This window comes from Lagopus muta, chromosome 7, assembly GCF_023343835.1.
Source record: "Lagopus muta isolate bLagMut1 chromosome 7, bLagMut1 primary, whole genome shotgun sequence".
Taxonomy (NCBI): domain Eukaryota; kingdom Metazoa; phylum Chordata; class Aves; order Galliformes; family Phasianidae; genus Lagopus; species Lagopus muta.
Genome location: NC_064439.1, coordinates 39,492,652 through 39,511,212, shown reverse-complemented (window position 1 = coordinate 39,511,212; position 18,561 = coordinate 39,492,652). Strand labels below are relative to the sequence as shown.

The window sequence follows — 18,561 nt, the reverse complement described above, 5'->3', positions numbered from 1 at the left end:
TGAGAATTGGAATGGGAAATCAGCTGCAAGAATATTTATGACAGTCAGTGCTGACAAGAAAACACAAAAACCATTTAGACATGAAGTCAGAACTACTGGTAATACCAGAATCTTTCTCAAAACGTTCCACCAAAGGAAAGGAAAACAAAATATACAAACCCCCATAAGCAGTAATATCAAAGCATTAAAGACATTTGAAATGGGCTACTGCATTTTCATGCTGTCTTGCTTACAGCTCCACAGCTCCTCCCAAGATAACTCGGGCTGGCTGGCAAACAAGAATTTGATGCTGGGGGCTTTTCCTCCCGGTGATGGATGCAGTGCATGGCAGCAGCAGTACTCCCACCTAGGATTTGAGATTTCCATTCGACACACAGTAAGCACGACGCCCTGCACTTTTTGTTTCTATCCAGAAAGAAGAAAGGGAGCAAGGAACACTGGAACCCAACAGAACTGTTGGGACAACACAGCAAAGGGAAGATGCAGTGTAAGAAAAGAAACAAATGGAAGAGGGCAGATACACAGGGAAGCAGGGCTGAGCACTGTGGAGTGGCGTACAGCAGGATCAAGGAGATTGTGAACCTGTACAAACTGCGGTGCTTGAGAACTACGGGTAAGATGTACTCAGAACTGAAACGCTGCAGTGTTATCGTTGTATCACTCATTGTTGGTGTAGATAAAGAATTAATGAGCTACTATTAAAATGTTATCTAAATTTTTAATACATTAAGAAGGGCTAACGTTGACTAGGCAGTCTGTATTTAACATGTTCTCTTGTCAAACTGCAGTCTAGACTTCTCCCATATGTACCATGCCTACCCCAGATCTTCATTTTCAGAATGCAGCAGCTATGTGGTTTTTACTTTAATTGTACTCCAAGGCTTAGTTTCATGCAGGTATTTTTAAAGAATCCAGAAACCCAAATATCTGTATTTGATGGAACAAATTCTAAAATAAGGGCAAAGTTAAATATTGCTTTCTGATACTCCAACTGCAAACCAGGCACTTCAAAATTTGGGGTAACTGATTTATACAATGAGAAACAAGTAGAAAATTTGAGAATTTTCTAGGAAATAATTTCAGATTATTGTCATTCTACTGCCACATCACTACCATGAGCTATCATGTTTTACACAGGTGTGTGCAACTGCTGAATCACAGCCTGAAGCACTGATTGATCACCTGAGGCGAGCACTGAGTCAGCCATGGAGCACAGGTGAAGGCGATTCAGCTGTGTGATGGAAGGGCTGGAGCCTGGCTGCACCTCTCCTGGACCCCCCTGGACAGCCAGTGGGAAAGGATCTGCTGGAGATCCCTCCTCTGGAGTTTTGCAGTGAGCCCAGGATGCAGGTAAGCATTCTATCTATTCTCTTTTTGTTATTATAATCTGCTTTGCCAAACTCTCGTTTATTTAATAACTGTAACACCTTTATACTCATTGACTATACAGTGGGCAATTTCATATTCTGAGAGAAAATACTATACAAAGACAGGTAAGATAAGAATAGAATGAGAACAAATGTGTAATTAGGACATTGCCACGTTCTGGCAAAGGCTTCAATGATGCACATAGCAAGTAGCCTGTATGGACTAGAGACTTGTATTTCTAATTAGCATTTATTTGCTAATACTGAACTAGATCTACACTGAAGACTGTACTGGAGGTTTTCAAATGTTTCCTTGCGGAGTTGCAAGTAATAGAAACATGCCAATACTCTAATGAGTACTCAATTTAAAGTTTTATTTTTTTCCTTTGTTATTACAAAGCATCTGAAGCAAAAGAAACTAATGTTAAATAAAAGATAAAATATTTAAATGCAAGAAAAAACACTTCATCCTTATGGAATGCAACGTGATATTATGAGTCAAATCACCAGAGTTAGACATGTACCTTAAGCAGATTCAGATATAAGTAAAGCTTCTTTCAGTTCATGCGATATCCATCTCTCTTTCAAGGAGCAGTTCCCCACATTCCACAAGCATGGAATCACCCTCACTACCTCAAAACTGTCATTGTTTAACTTGCATTGAAAAGATCACTCATTCCACCTAAGGAAGACAAACTAATACTACATAATGCATATGATGATTATGTTGTTCTAGAAATTTATGTAAGCAAAATGCCAAGGAGGGCATCTTACTGAAATACTTCCTCAAAAAGAAACACAATATATGGAAAGCCACCAAGAGAGATGAAGCAGGTGAGCTCTGTGACCAACCAAATTCTCATCTAATCACTGACACTAATTTATAGAGAAACAGATTAAGCTTTTAGCAGTTGGCACTGCTTTGAAGGAAAATAAAAGAATAATATATAAAAGAAAATGAACATTAATTTACATTAAGGACTGAGTGTCATGATGATGACATTGATTCTTTAAATTCTGCCACATGCACACTCAGGACCATATTCCTTCCTTCTTGAAAAGTTCCACAGACCAAGATGCTGGTCATACTGAGATGAGAATTGCTATTCTGTGACTTTTTTTATCAGTAAAAGTGAAGAAGTGTCTTATTTGCTACTGCTGTGGTTTAACACAGCGAGCTTCTTACCAAAACTACAGGTCTTCCATATAATGCAACATAAATACAAATGTTATGTATAAAAAAGTTGCTCTTTGTTTGCTGACTTAACAGAAAAGAGGAGAAATGAGAGAAAACAGATGCACTCCCAAAAAAACCAATTAACATTAAAGCTAAGGAAATGTAGGCAGCACCCACAACCTCTGAATTAATGCTCTACTTTAAATTAAGGTATGCAAAAGAATTCTGAAATTCCTTTTTTTTTCTTTTTCTTTTTTTCCCCAAGCCTGGCTATCTGCCTGTGGAAAAGGCAGTGTTTCAGGCCTCCATATTAACACCACCAAGCACTTATCCCAACTATCCCACCACTGGTCGTTCTGAAGCTAATTTATTTATCATATAGCCCCCCAAAATGTTTATTTGCTAAAGGAAAAAAGGCCTTTGACTGATTCATACAGGATAATAATGTGAATGTAACATTTCAGAAGGGGAGGAAAAAATTCTATTATTATTGTATGTAACATGTACAATATGTACATATTGTATAGTACGTACACAGTAATAATGACACACTCCACCTTCTATCACCTGGACCAAACCAGAAATTCTGCTGAATCAGAACATCTAATTGCAGCACAGGATGAATTTGCAAGAAAAGTTACTGTATTTTGTGTTTTACAAGAACTTTCACTGTACTTAAACACTTTAAATTTCAAAATATTTAGTATTTCTTTTAACTTATATACTTAAGGCCTTAATGAGACAAAAGAGCAACTTTACGTTATGGTCCCAACAAAGATTAAAATCTCCTTCTGTCCTTCACCAACACATGAATTAAGTCCTACCAAACAATTTACTTATTACATACAAAAGGCTTACCATGTAGAAGTAAGATAGACAGCAGCAGATTGTCCAAAAGACTGACCCAGTTTTCACCGACTTCACCTTTAAAAATAATCAAGTATAGTAAACAAATATTGGACAATGATACAAAATTCAATTAAAAAAAAAAAGCTCTCAAGAAAAGTTCTTAAATACATCTCAAGTTATATTTGTATGCTTTTGAACTGATGTCCATAAAAATCAAACCAAAATGGCAATTCATTCACACACAGGACAGCTTACATGTCTCTCTCTAGATAATGCAGAGACAGGATGCACTGCAACTGTCTATTTCATGATCCAAGGTAGAAAAGTAGTTGCAACACTTTCATGCTGCTTTCTCTGAGACATTAGAACTTATTGTTAACTGTAGACCATCCATGGCTTCCTTTGGCTGGCATCAGACCCAACTTTGCCATTATAAAAAGCTATCCCGTGATTTTGAAAAACTCATTTAGGGTTAGTGAGAGCATCCAGATTTTACTAAAGGTACAGCAGCATCCACGAACTGGCTCAGGAATATGACTTTGTACAGAACAGATAGTGGTGAAATACTGGCATTAAACAAAGCCATGCAGTTATCTGTAAAATATTCTGCAAAAATGTATGCAGAACGCTATTGGCACTATGCAGTCTAGTTAAATGTGGGAGTTCCACTAGAGCAGATAACTGCTATTGTGTCTTAGTTATTAAAAAGTAACAACACAGGTTGATTCTATTATTATCCAAACCAATATAACTTTACAACTGCAATTTAAATTCAAATTAAGAAAACATAAAAATCATTAGCAGGCCTTTCTTCAGAACCTGCGCTTAATTATCACCAGTAACTTAATCATGAAAAGCTTGAATTTCCTTCTATTATGTTCTTACCAACAATATCCCAAGTTTGAAATATTCCAAAGCTAAAAAAATCTGCAAGTATGCATTTGCTTCTGGAAACTAGAATTCTTGACAAATTATGGGAAGAGCTGTAATGACTATGTACATAGTCCCTATGAAGACATTCTGTGCAGCAATTGCATGCTTTAAAGGACAGCTCAAGGAACAGCACCGCTGTGTCCACGTTGAATTAACAATATGACTATGTTCTCTGTGTTATTTCCATAATAAATAGAACAGTCCCAAAAAACTCCAGCTTGCCTAACCCCCTTCACACAAAACAATGCGACAGATGAAGTTCTACATGCAGATTAAGGAGTGACAGATGAAGTAGGCTGTTTAAAAGGCATTAGACTATTGAACAACTTTTAAGCATGCAAGCAGTATGAATATCTTGCTCCATAGGCAGCTTTAGGTATTAAATTTGAATACTTAAGTCAATGTCTAGACATACAGTCAACAGCTTCTTCAGATGAGCCTCCTTAGCTGAGCTGGTGAAAAGCTGTAGACCGCAGGTTGTCAAGTCTGAGCTCACATAAACATCAAATACCTCCAAACCAAAAAATGAAAGCAACCCTACTGTTTCTTTAAACTTAGACTCATCATTATTACTACTACTACAGGACAGGCGTATTCCAGTTGAGCAATATTTTCATGTAATAAACTGTAAAGCATTATTATGGAGTGGTTCAGATCACATGACTTCTCAACACTTGCCTCATCCAAAGCCAAAGGCAAGAGAAATGAAAGGGAAGAAAATGAGATTTCAATGAATGCTAAGAAAAATCATTTGGTTGGAGGAGGAACCAAAAAAACGTTTCCAAAGCAAAAGATTCAGCAATTACTTACCCATAAATAGTATGTGAACTGCAGTGCAAAAATAGCTATGCCTTCATTGTCAAATGATCCTGCTACTGATCGAGATATGTAACCTGGAACTATGGCAATAAAACAGGCAGCTAAAAGCCCTGCTCCCTGGTTCCACAGTTCTCTGGTGAGCAGGAAAGTAGAAATAGCTGTAAGGCCGCTAAAAACGGGTGCTAGGAACACGCACACGTCTCTTATATGGACTGTCACGTTAAGCATATTTAAAATCCAATGTATAAGGCCTGCTGTCACCATCAGTCCTGGGTATACCTAAAGGGAGGGGAAAAAATCTCACTGTATTATTGTAGAAAATGGTCACGGTAAGTTTATTTGCATATATTTGCAAGGAAATACAATCATTTCTTAAGCTGATACAAGCAGTGAGCAGGCAGAGTTAATGGAATTATTTTAATACTGCTTTAATCATGTTTTGACAACACTGCTGAATACCCAAGGTTCTTTAAATTTTACCCAAATGCTAACAATTAGATATAATACATTTTCTAAATGAATAAGCAGCACACAGATAATATCCTATCTTCCCTGACATTTATCACATAATGAGCAGAATCTTCAGTGAAGGAATCAGAAACTAAAGTTTGTATGAAAATTTCAAGCCAGCTAACAGCTTTAAGAAAGAACAACGCAACAAAACAAATCCAAAACACAACCAAAACAACAAGAAGCTCCTTAACATTTCTCAGCCGTTTCCAATTTTCTCTATAATACACCATGTCATTTATTTATTTCTTGTTACCCGTGGAGAAAGCAAATATGCATTGAAGTTTTTAAATTGAAAAATTGACTGACAGTCAGTTGAGTATTCTATATTTGCAAGATATCCATAGATCTTAGATAGGAAGACTAAGGCAAAGTCCTACAAAACTGAATAAAGATGTCCTCCAGGAAAGAGCAGCATAGGTTCCATGGATTCATATCTATTGTAGAATACTGGAGAACTTTAAAATATTCTTAATAGGGATTGTACCTTTCCACATTTATCAACATTAAAAAAAATCAATATGCAGTAATATATTATGGGCTATCTCTAAAACACTAAAACAAATAGTGATCTAATTACAAAAAGCTTTGTAAATGAATGTAAATGGTGTGCTCTCTAATTAAAAAGTTTTAATGTACTTTCAAGGTTAGATGTAGCTATGTTACTTGGAATTACTAAAGATACTCTAGTGAGCTATATTTGTATTCTAATTGATAATATTGTTTCTTATCACTTTTCCATTTGGTAATTTGGCATTGACATCAATCTTAGCCCCTCCTGATGCTTCATGCATGTCTCTTGACCACTCCTAGTTTAGTTTCAAAGGGTCTTTATTCAGTGAAACCCTCAATATAAATTCCACATGCAGATGATGCCCACTCAAAATACATAATTGACTTAGAATTTGAGTCATAGAAGAGTTAGATAATTGTTTTTCACTTTCTTTTCTTTTGTATTGTAACACTGTGTAATAGTTTCTCTACAAAGGAAAATCGAAGTTACAGGAGTCATAAAACCCCAACTTATTATTACAAGCTCATATGTAAGAAGGCAAAATTCAGTTCTGTATTTCTTGTTCACAGTAGACTGTTGGATGAGGTCTAATGCATGTTGACTTAATGTCTTAATTACTGCTGCTAAAAATTAAAAACATCATCTTATTCCCTCAACAGCAATGTGACAACTAAAAGTATTTTCGACCAAGATTCTCCCTCTAATGATGTCAAAGTTGTGTTTAAAGTTCAACAACATTACCACAAAGTCAACTTCAAGTTATTATTATAATACTTACAGTTCCACCAACTATTCTTCCCAGTGGATACCATGCTCTTTCATCAAACCAGTTTAAAAATTCATAAAATCCATGGGATGCAAGATGATGTGTTGATCTATAGTTAAACCTAGAAAAAAAGAAAAGAACAGTGGAAAGGGAATAAAAAATCAAGAATCTTAGGTATAATGTAAGTCCTCTGAGATTTAGAAAGTAAATAAACTTCAACATCTTATTTACTATACAATGGGCCTCTCAAAATCCATAGATTTTTTTAAAGTAAATTACCAAGCTTGCAGTTATTAACAACCACATTGTCTCCATTTCTACAGCCTGTGCACATACACAGGTGAAATGTTACAGCCTTTTGTCGTGGTAAACGTTAAACAGTTTTCTAGGACTCTGACACAAAGCCTATGTTAGTTCTGCATTCCCTTTTAAAGTAGTCTCTTCACCAATTTACATACCCTATCCAGAATACCACTTAAGTAAAACAAGACTATGGAAGAATTAATGCAGGACTTCCTTCTGAGTCAAGACAGCTACCCAGCACATCTGCTACTGCTCTATTTCACATAATGTTGAAAGATGAAGTGATGTCATAATATGAAATAAACACACTCTAATTGTTCACTCAGTGTCAACCTGATGCCCTCTGCATAAATCTTTTCTTTCACACGAGACCCTACTAACATAAGATAGAATCTCTGTAAATGAAATTTCAAAGTTCAAAGTTTGTACATATTTTCTGCATCAGAAAATTCTTTGCACAATTAAAGCTCTTCTATGTATGCCTTCACTTCAGCCTTCCATGCTGCCCATATAACACTGACAATCAATGCAATAATTGTCTGATTTTCTGCCAAATAATTAATTCTTCCAGTGTCTCCAACTTCAAGTAGCAACATCTTGCAACTATTCTAAAATTCTTCAAATTAGCTCATGCTGCTGTGAGGCAAGCTGCAGTCTATTTTACCCAAAAGAGTAACTCTTATATGTGCATTCTGGAGCCAAACCAATAAAGCCATAGGTATTAATGTGGAACAGCTTTGAGGAGAACAAAACAAAAACAACACAACTAAAAACTGAACAAGCAAACATTCGGCTTACAACAGCCTGGGTAAATGCCACTTCTAAAACAAGCAACTTCCATAAATCCAGCTCTCCTAATAGATATTCCAAATGGTGTTTAGCTAAAGATTACTTTTTTTTTTTGCTAAGGTCAGATGATTAAATGGAAAACTGTAACAGAGAAGAGGTTAGATGGATGGGTAACCCACCGTGAAAGACTTCATTACAGTTTGCATTCAAGACTAGAAAAGCTTATATGTATTTTTTATTTCACCGATTTCCTGAAAGTATCCATTTACATCAGTAACAAACAAAAATTTAAATACTACATTAAGCTCTCCTGTATACTTAGGATTCCCAAAATACCACTGGTTTACTTTGAAATAATTCATTTCAATGCAAGGAAGCTCATGTCACTCAAGACTGCAAGACTCATCAAGCTCCTGCTCATTTAATCAGCAGAACAAGGCTAATATCTGAATGACAACCACAAAGAGGTTAGAGCAGTTCTTGCCTACAAAATGAAAGGATAAAAAGAATTGAAATTCAAATCCAGATGCCAGCAAACCCGTACGGTTCCACTCACTGAGCTATCACAGTATCAGTCAAGCCATATTAAAAAAAAAACAAACCAAAACAATAAATATAATAATGCAGTATTTCAGCAAAATTGTCCATCATAATCATTGATATAGGATACACTAACTGATAAAACTGTAGACCTTCTAAAGTATTTAGCCATTTTTATATAAAAAATTCACATAAATATCAGTCATTATGACCTAGAAATCTATTTATCAAAAAAGCAACGTGACATTTGTTTTTAATAAGCCTGCAACCATTCCCATTTGACTACATTTCTAAATATGAATTAATTCTCCAGCTCTGAATGGTCAACTGTAATATGATTTACGAAATGCTGTACCTGTAAAATTAGCCTCTTATCTTAGTGCAGCAAGGTTTTTTGTTAATTTGTTTAGTGCCAAGAGCCTGCAGCATGGTACAAGACAAAACAGGAATTCGCATGCTCTCCAGCCAGTTGCAGTCCTGATTTAAATTGCACTGAAAACCCAGTCAATACTGCTATCCTATCCTGCTAAAAAGGAAACAAGAAAGATAATGCATTTACTAATATGGACTAATGTCAATTTTTTAAGTCATGACTGGAGCTCACACAGGCTGCAGATGTTTACTCTAACAACATTAAAAGATAAGTTAAAAATGAAATAGGCAGGAATACATATTGACATTCTCCTCAAGTTTCAAACGAGTAAAGCTTCAGAAGTGACTTCAGAGGGAAGAGAACAACTGTCTTGTGCTTTGGCTGCAACCCATTATGTATGTAATTAGAATGAATTACCACTCAAAACTGAAACCCAACGTAACAGCATTTATACTTTTACTGCTTAAGATGAATGAATTTAATCTTCTCTCCTAATACACTTTTTGTTAGATACAAATCTATTGACCCTTCCTTTTGAAAGGTGATGGATTCTTCTATAGTAGGTTAATTTTTCACTGTGAGGTGTCCTATAGGTAGAGCAAGAAACAGCCTTCAGACCAGAGAAATCTAAAGAAATAGTATTTAGAAGCTTAACTGCAGAACCTCACTGTGACTTCAGGAAAAAAAAAAAGCACTCACTTCCCCTTCCATCGGGTAACTTGCTAGCAAAAATAAATATGTGGATATAAGCATAAGCATACATAAGCACACATCTGCTGAGTAATGCTGTGCAAGGACCAACTTTAGGCGCTGACAAAGCAGCAGTGGTGGGCAGTGTACCAGAGAGCTGAACACGACACCCAAATTATGCTTTGAAACTGCTTCCCTGCTTCATAGTGAACTGCTCCTACAAGGACAAGCCTGAACCTTGTAAAACTGTTTCCCTTTCATCAGAACACAGAGAGATGATAACAGCATGTACTGCAAACAATACTCCAGATGGTTGTGGTCAGCAGCTCTTTGTCCAAGTGGAGACTGTTCACAAGTGCTGCCCCAGGGGTTCTCTTCCACATCTTTATCGGTGATGTTGAAAGTCCAGTGGGATTAAGGGCAAGTTTGCTAATGAAACCAAGTCAGAAGGAAGGGATGACATCCGGAGGGACGTGGACAAGCTTGAGAATGAAATGAGATTCAACAAGGCCCAGTGTAAGGCATTGCACTTGGTTAAGGCAACCCCAGATATACGTACAGACTGGCAGAAGAACTCACAGAGAGCAGCACTGCCAAGAAGGACCTGGTGATGAAAAGTTGGACATGAGCCAGCAGTGTGCATCTGCAGCCTGAAGGCCAGTGGTATCCCAGGCTGCATCAATAGAGGGGTGGCCAGCAGGAAGAAGGAGGGGATTGTCCCCCTCTGTTCTGCCCTTGTGAGGGCTCATCTGGAGTACTGTGTCCAGGCCTGGCGCCCCACTACACAAAGACATGGAGCTGTCAGAGTGGGTCCAGAGGAGAGTCACAAAGACTAGCAGAGGACTAGAGCACCTCACCTACAAAGAAAGGCTGAGGGAGCCAGGCTTGTTCAGCATGGAGAAGAGAAGGCTGTGGGAAAAGATCATAGCAGCCTTCTGGTACTTAAAGGGAGCTTATAAACAGAGGGAGACTAATTTTTTACAAGGTCCAATAGCGATGGGATGACTTTTTTCATAAAGAAAGAGATGTAAATGAGATGTTGAGAAGAAATTCTTTAGTCAGAGGTGGTGAGGCACAGGCTGCCCAGAAAGGTTGTGGATATTCCATCCTTGGAGGTGTTCAAGGCCAGGCTGGATGGGGCTTTGGGCAACCTCATCTAGTGGGTGGCAATTCTGTCCACAGCAGGGAGCTGGAACTCTATCTTTTAAGGTCCCTTCCAACCCAAGCCATTCTATGATTTTATGATCCCACAACACTCGTGCCACCTTGGTACTTTACAGGCTGTGCTAGAAAGTGGTACAGTGATACCATATTTCTACAGATGACACATGCAACCACCTACACGTTCCACAGAGTGTCAAAAAATCTCAGGGAATATCAACAGATGATATATGATATATGATATATATGATATTTTGCTTATGGCCACATCCCAAAGGTTGGAGGGTGGCACATCTCAGCCTTAGTATCACTAACTTCACCAGTTCTTCTACCCCAACAGATATCAAGGACTTTTTCCAATTCCTTTCCTGACTGGACAGAGATCAGGCACACCAGGACTGGAGGAGGCTGCTGGTTACAGTGACTGAATAGTATGTGGTACTGTGTGACAGGATCATCTTAAGGAAAGGATCCCTTTTCTCTCTCCCTCAGCCACCTGATCTGGAGATATGAACTGTTTGCCCATCTCGCAAGATTCTCTTCCTCCCTTTGAGGCAAGTCAGTATGAGAAGAATGAAGAAGAAGATTATGTGAAATGCTTGTCTAATTAAGAACTTATCTTGAAAGCCTGAGGTGAACATTCACGTTCTCAACCCACACTGTGAATAAGATACACATTTGCTATCAGTTAGCGAAAAGCTCTTAAGAACTTGACTGACTGAATACTTGTGTGTACTGACTTTTCTTATTTTAGCTGACATTCTATGAGGAAAATGATGCTCTGCTGTTCTCCTTGCTTCTTTCTATCAAGTCTGTAGTTTGAACTATCTCCTCCTCAGAGCTAATTTTTGAAGGAATCAAACAATCCTCTTGGTACATTTCAGAATTAGAAGTCTCAGCCACCAAATTAGCCTAGTTTGGACCTTTTGGGGAGCACTCCTGCTTCACTAAGATGATGCTCTATGCATGGTACCATTAATTTCTAGTGATATTTCTGGCGATCTTCTGGCAACTATTGAAGATATCTGTATTATGATAGGTAGAGTGAATACCTATATCGGAGAAATCTATATTATAGTAAGTACAGCAGAAGACTAAAGAATTGTTAGGAAGCATGGTTCTCATTTTCAAAGCATATTTTAATTTCAGCTTGCAGCTGAGCAAAAGCAGCAACAGCAAAATAACTGAGCGGAGGCAGCATTTCTAGTAGTAGCAAAATTAACTTGAAAACTTTACTAAGCAGCTTGCAATACAAAGCCTGTGAGAATTTTCATTTACATGTTATGTACTGCTAATACCAAATCTTAACTAACTGTTCATACTTGAGCTTGATTTTTATTCCACTCTATGAACTGCTTCTTTAATGGAACAAAGTAATGCTGTAAGATGATTAGTTAGTCCTATTCACAGCGATGACTCGCTATATCCAGGAGCTATGGAACTCTGCAGCACATCACAGCAACAATTACTGCTATATTTATAAAGAGACATCTTCAGCTTTGACATTCCTAAGTTGAGTACTTCTTTGACAAAAGTACTATTTAAGGAGAATACACAAGAGATGAGAGCATGTGTGGCAGCAGTGCAGTTGCTTCATCCAGATCTTAAAAACATTTAAGGCAAATTACACTGACAGTGGTGAAACTCAGTTGATCCTCCCATTACAACAGAGGCAAAGATCACTGCTTCTTGCAGGAAGGCTGCTGCCAAAAATGCTACCAACTTCATGCTATTGATGTCCCACCATCTAGGTATTTTATCTGGCATTTATAGTCATTAGAGAATGTGTTATCTCCTTACCAGAAGAATTTGTTGACATAATTCTAAGCCTGCATTTATAAAGGCTTCTGGGCACTAAAAGTCTTCAGCTGCAGGTGCACAAAATTTTCACATCTGCATACTCAGAAAAATGACATGATACAAACTAACTGTGAACATTGCAAGTTATCTAAGCAATTCTAGAAGTTAGATTTTAATGCAAATGTGGAACCCATTCTGCAATACAGCATCTAATTAGAGACCACAAACCTAGATTCTTGAAAAAGACTGACTCCAAATCTGACATATGCTTTGCATCTAAAGGAAGAATTTATTCAGTGCAACACTTGCATGGAAAAAACTAACGAGAAAGTTCAGTAACTTCCACTGAAGTGAAAAAAACATACACAGTATTCAGTATCAAATTTTAAAACACCTGCTTGCCTATATATTATACGACATCATGATGAAAGTCTTATTGTGAAGCCTTTATCTTCGAATTGAGAATTAGCACAATAAATTTTCCTTTTTTTGTTGTTGTTGTCTTAATGGAAGTACTGTACTTTAATCAATCATGTAATGATTCAACGCACTACACAGCAGTATTATTTCTCATCAAAAAAATGCTTACTTGTGCTGAGTTTATATATCTGGGAGAGTGTACATGGCCATTTAAGCCAGTTTCAACTAATCAATCAGAATTTTGTACCAGAAATACCTACTGGCAAACATTCATGATAGCTAAAGAGCCTCTCCTCCTGCCAAAAGCAAGGTGTTACAGACTTCACATTAAGAACTGAGAAAATATACGCTGAGATGTTCAAGAGCAAGAATCAGACAGATTGTGGGTGGTCCTCAGTTCACCTGAGCCAAGGCAGACAAAATTCTGCAAAATGGAAGAGCAACCAGGCAATTTCACTTCAGAACCCCCCCCCCCCCCGTGTTCCTTCCTTTGCAGCTTACAGATGATTGTCAGCTGAGTGATTTTATTAGGTCTTAAATTTAATACAGATATAAGACACATTCCACAAACTGCCCCCATTTGGAACATTCACGTATAATCAAGTGCTTATGTGATCACAAACCTTTTTTTCTGGTGGTTTCTTTGCTCTCCTGCCACAGTTTTGTTATCACTTTGCACACTCAACTGGAGTATCTGCACCTCACAGGAACACAAACACCCAGGAGTCGTGAACATTTTAACTCTAGCCAGTCTGTCACTGAAGACATAGTACATGTTCACATAGTTACTACTGAAGTTGATTGAAAATGCTAATTATTAAGCTAAGTCTGCCAGAAAGTAGAAGTAATAGCTTTGACTGAAGTAGGGCTTGATAATGTCATAATTTTATCCTTTCTGGAGGGTTAAGTAGGATTTTTTTTTTTTATGTTTAAGTCTTTATGATTTTATCTCAAAAGATATAAATATGTAATTATTCTTGTAGTCTGGGATAAGCCTCAACTAATACCAAATATGTGGGGAAAGTTCTCCTGAGTACCATACATTTAGATAGACACAACTGATCTGTGCAGTTTTTGTTGCAAACAGAGCCATTTGAAAAGAGAAATACACATCCTGCAAGTTGTTGCTTACAACTGTCATGTTTGATTTACTGACGCAATGAAATGGCAGGATGAAGTTCTGCAGTGATGTGGCCATGTAAGTTCAGAAAATATTAAGGAACAAGTTATTTGTCTTTTTTTCCTGTTGCTGGAATGCAGTTTAGCAACTTAGCTCCTCCTCTTTGTAGTATCATTAGACTAATCCCTGATGGGGAGGAACAGCAAACAGCCTAAGCGGAAACAAAACCAGACAGCATAACCAGAAGGACAGCTAGTATTTTTCAGGTGCACCATTCAACCACACTCAATGCAAGTCCTGAATACCAGAATGCATACAGAATAATGCATTATGACCATTAAGAATATCAGAACTTTCCCAAAGTGTCTGAAAAAGATTACAGTACTCCTACAGCAACTTCTTGGCATTTTGACTGCCTGCAATAACACATCACGCTTAGCAAGTGCTAACATCAGGAATTGCATGCTGTCAGTAGCTTGATGATACAAAATGCTAAAGGGAACATACAGCCTACTGTTTTCAGGGAGCCCAGGGCATCTTCAGTATTTTTGCTAATTAACTGCAAGCTTTTGAAAGCGTTCCATGACCACTCCTTATACTTTTCACACAATATACTGCATACGAAGCCACAATACGCACCCCATCATCACTGTAGCAGGTGGGTCCCTGTCTACAGTTTCAGACGCTTCCTCTGATGCCTATAAAGCTTTTTTATGACCTTTTTTCAGTCTAGCTTTTGAATTATTCCATGTCTAAAGGCAAATTATTAAGCAAAGAGTTAGTTTTAACACAAGAAGTTATACTTTGCTAGAGAAGCCTTTCATAACATTTCAAAAATGTTAAACCTAATAAGAAAGTGATGATTCCATTTTTTCCTCAGACTGTCAGAATTCCCAAAGGTTTTGATGATTATTTAAACAGAATCATTCAAAATTACTGCCGGGCACATTTGAATATGTTTCTTCTTCTCTACTGGACAAACACCTCACTGCAGATAGCATGCTATGACTGATATCAATACTGATGGTGATGTTCATTCTGACAGTAACACCTGCTTAGGAGACTTCACTTCTCTGCTCAATACAACACTAATTCTCAAAACTAGAAGGGCACTAGAGTTATGTTTTTGTTTATTTTCCCCCTGAGCAGTACTGGGTTACTTTGTAGTGCATTAGCCTTGCATCATGCAGCTCTGAAAGCTTTGCACCAAGTTCAAGAACATGTTTAAGGATAGTTCTTCCAAATGAAGCAAGCTTTTAATGTGACAAAGGCTGCTTAAATTTAGGAACTTCCAGATTAGAGGCTGGTACATGAGGATCTGGGTGGCAGAAAGGAATTCAAAAGGCAATCAGCTAAATAATAAACTTTGAGAACTAAAATATTATTTCCTTGAGAAATGTGACACAAAAAATCAATATGCTGAACAGGACTATTTCACCAGGAATAACTGGGAACAGAGAAGATAGCTAGCTCACAGGGCACTCTTCATGGTCTTCTAGTACAGAACAAAGGAACATTTCACATCTAAACAGATGTAGTGGACTCTTATTGAAGTGATGCTCTTTTGCAGTGAGATCTAATACATACTCAGAAAAGAAGGCTAATTTCTGTAATAGTTTGATATGCAGAATTAAATAAAGGATGGCTACTTTAAGAATATTTTAACTGTTTGAGAGTATCTCTCACAGTCAATCTTTATTACATAGTAAAGTAATCTCTGCACTACAACACAGTGGCAGTTATGGAAGCAGTAGTGTATGGGAACTGCTGAACCACAGCCTGAACCTCTGACTGACCACCTGAGGCGAGCACTGAGTCAGCCATGGAGCACAGGTGAAGGCAATTCAGCTGTGTGATGGAAGGGCTGGAGCCTGGCTGCACCTCTCCTAGACCCATTTAAGGGCTGACTGCCAGTGGGGAAGGGTCTCTTCTGGAGATCCTTTGTCTGGAGTTTTGCAGTGAGCCCAGCATGTGAGTAAGCATTCTATCTATTCTCTTTTTGTTATTATATTCTGCTTTGCCAAACTCTCTTGTTTATTTCATAATTATAGCAGCTTTATGTTTGTTGATTATACAAGTACCTAAACCAAAGAGTAGTTCAACTAACTTCATGATCACTTTCCTGTAAGTGAAATAGTGAAAACAGTGAAAGCCAGGCAGGATCCAAGGTGACCTGGCAGATTCTTTCTACTCTACAAAATTCAAGGTAAATTTAAAAGTAAGCAAGATTCTCAGAGAGAGGCTCAGCCTCCAAGGTTACTTTAACTTCCTTGTAGCAGTTGTGCTAATATACTTTGTCAACTCAAAAAACCCCAAAATAATCTGAGGTGTTATGGTTGCACATCAGCAGCCTAATTCAGTTTAGCAAGTTAAAAAAAGGCAACCTTTCAACCGACATACTATTCCCTTAAAACTTACTCTTTAGTACATCTCTTAATACATCTACTATTCCTCCTACTGCAATCAATTCTTAGTTACCTGAATTCCCTGACTATGCTTTTTTTTTCAGCTGTCCTTTCTGGTTATTGTTCAGTTTAGTTCAAGCTGGACCTTTCATAGCACGCCTATTCAGCTTTATCTGTTGCAATATTGTCTCACTGTCTTCTACAACAATGGATATTGCAAAAATAAAAATTAATATTTTAGAGTGGATAAGACAAAGAAAGTGTGGTTCTGCTCTGATGCTGTCTTACCTTGAGCAACTTCAGTCCAGTCTCTCTGACTGAGGTCAGAGTAAGAGACCTAATTTTATTTAACTCTATACATGTCTGCTTAAATTCAGTGTACCTCAGTGATGTGACAACAGTAAACAAATGTTGCATTAGACAGATAGACATAGGTACCTGCAGACCAAACTCAGCTGTATGTCCGCCATCTGGAGAAACCTAGAGATAAATTTAATTATGCCCTAATTGAACAAGCTGAAAAGAAAAAGGCATGAACGTAGTCCAAACTGCAAATGAGCAAAGAAGGGTAAAAAGGCAATGCACAACTCTAGAATGCCTTGTACTAATTACACGCCCAAAATTAACTGTGGCAGTTATCCTTCAACTGAGCTTCGCTAGTTAAAAGTCATACAGGAGTGCTCTTAATCTGCTCCACTGCCCAAATCAGATAATTAGCTTGAATCACAGCTAAAAGCATACTGCTCTAAAGATGATTTAAACAATTTCACCTGACTTTTTTTCCTGAAGCAGATTAGAAGCACTCCATAATCCATTAACACAGACCAGCACAAAGGATGGCAGCCTCTAGATGAGGGCAGAAACCATTCCAACTGTTTGCAGAGTGACTACACAGATATTCTTATGCTGAAGGAAATCAGTGTGGAAACAGGAGGTTACCAATAAGATAAGCAAAGACCAAGAAAGCAGACAATAGAAAGTGGTCTTTATCCTTCCCTGCAATAGACAGATAGGAATTTATCTTTCAAACTGTATTTTGCATTCCTGATCCATATTCACTGTCAGATTTATTGTCAGGAGTGTGGCAAGAAGAATTTAAATTTACTTCTCTACATCTATTTTATATCTTTCATACTGTTTCCAGTAAGTCTAAATCAAAACAAAAATGTGAGTTTTCACTGAATTTCATTTAACATGTTAACAACTGCACCTAACAGTTACCACTATTTCTTTAAAGGCTATGCACAGGAATCACAGAAGTATGATAATAAAACATGATTTGCTTTTTATTAGGTAACCTCACAGAAGCATTACAGATTAAGTGTACTACAGTGCTTAGCAGTTAAGAGAGTATTTATAATTAAATTCCTGCTGCATACAATGTGAAATTAAAGTTGCATGTTTGTCTCATTACACAACTGATTTCTAGTATTCTTTTGTCTCACTATACTGTAACTATTAACTTACTTGACTGTGCTCTTTTCTTGCTTTAGATAACCAGCCAAATCCGATTCTTTAAAATGTGACCTAGAAGGTGCCCTTAAAAGCAAGGAGAAGAAATGGATGTGGGGCAATAGTTTTAAAATGAGAAAGGCTTTAAAATTACAGACACTCTTTGAAGCTGTGATGCCTTTCTAGCACAAATGCTATCACAGAAATATTCAGACTGTACCCATCTTTCTATCACATGCCCAGAAGCGTGTTCCAAAACACATCACCTCCTTGACAGGCTGGCTACAGTAATGTACTATTTGCTGGTTATATCCCTTCTGTCCTGTATTATTGAACAGTAAAAGAGTTGGGTTTAGCTTTTAATGTCACTTTATGAAGTGACAGGCCCTGACTTGATGTGCCATGTCTTGCCCTTCTCCCTCACTGCCCTGTAAATGGGGTTAAGGTAGAACGAACAACTGGTTGCACATGAAACAGAACAGGGTAAGGGGGACACTAAAGCAAGAGGATCAGCTGCAGTTCAGGCAGGGAAGAAAAGAGTGTATGGCAGTGGATATGTGAAAGTTGTCGGGA

General features: G+C 37.6%; 1 protein-coding gene and 1 long non-coding RNA gene across 2 annotated transcripts in view; one reads left to right on the top strand and one right to left on the bottom strand.

Annotated features, from left to right (window-relative positions):
* STT3B (STT3 oligosaccharyltransferase complex catalytic subunit B) overlaps positions 1-18,561 on the bottom strand; it is a 49,587-nt gene that overhangs the window by 21,863 nt on the left and 9,163 nt on the right. Inside the window, exons 2-4 of the mRNA XM_048950634.1 lie at positions 6,948-7,056; positions 5,137-5,424; positions 3,403-3,468 (exon numbers count right to left, since the gene is read on the bottom strand). Of these exons, the coding sequence (XP_048806591.1) occupies positions 3,403-3,468; positions 5,137-5,424; positions 6,948-7,056 (463 nt within the window). The remainder of the gene's footprint in view (positions 1-3,402; positions 3,469-5,136; positions 5,425-6,947; positions 7,057-18,561) is intronic.
* LOC125695761 (uncharacterized) lies at positions 6-13,481 on the top strand. Its single transcript, XR_007378053.1, has 3 exons — positions 6-613; positions 1,138-1,350; positions 11,132-13,481. It is a non-coding gene; the product is annotated as an uncharacterized LOC125695761 (long non-coding RNA).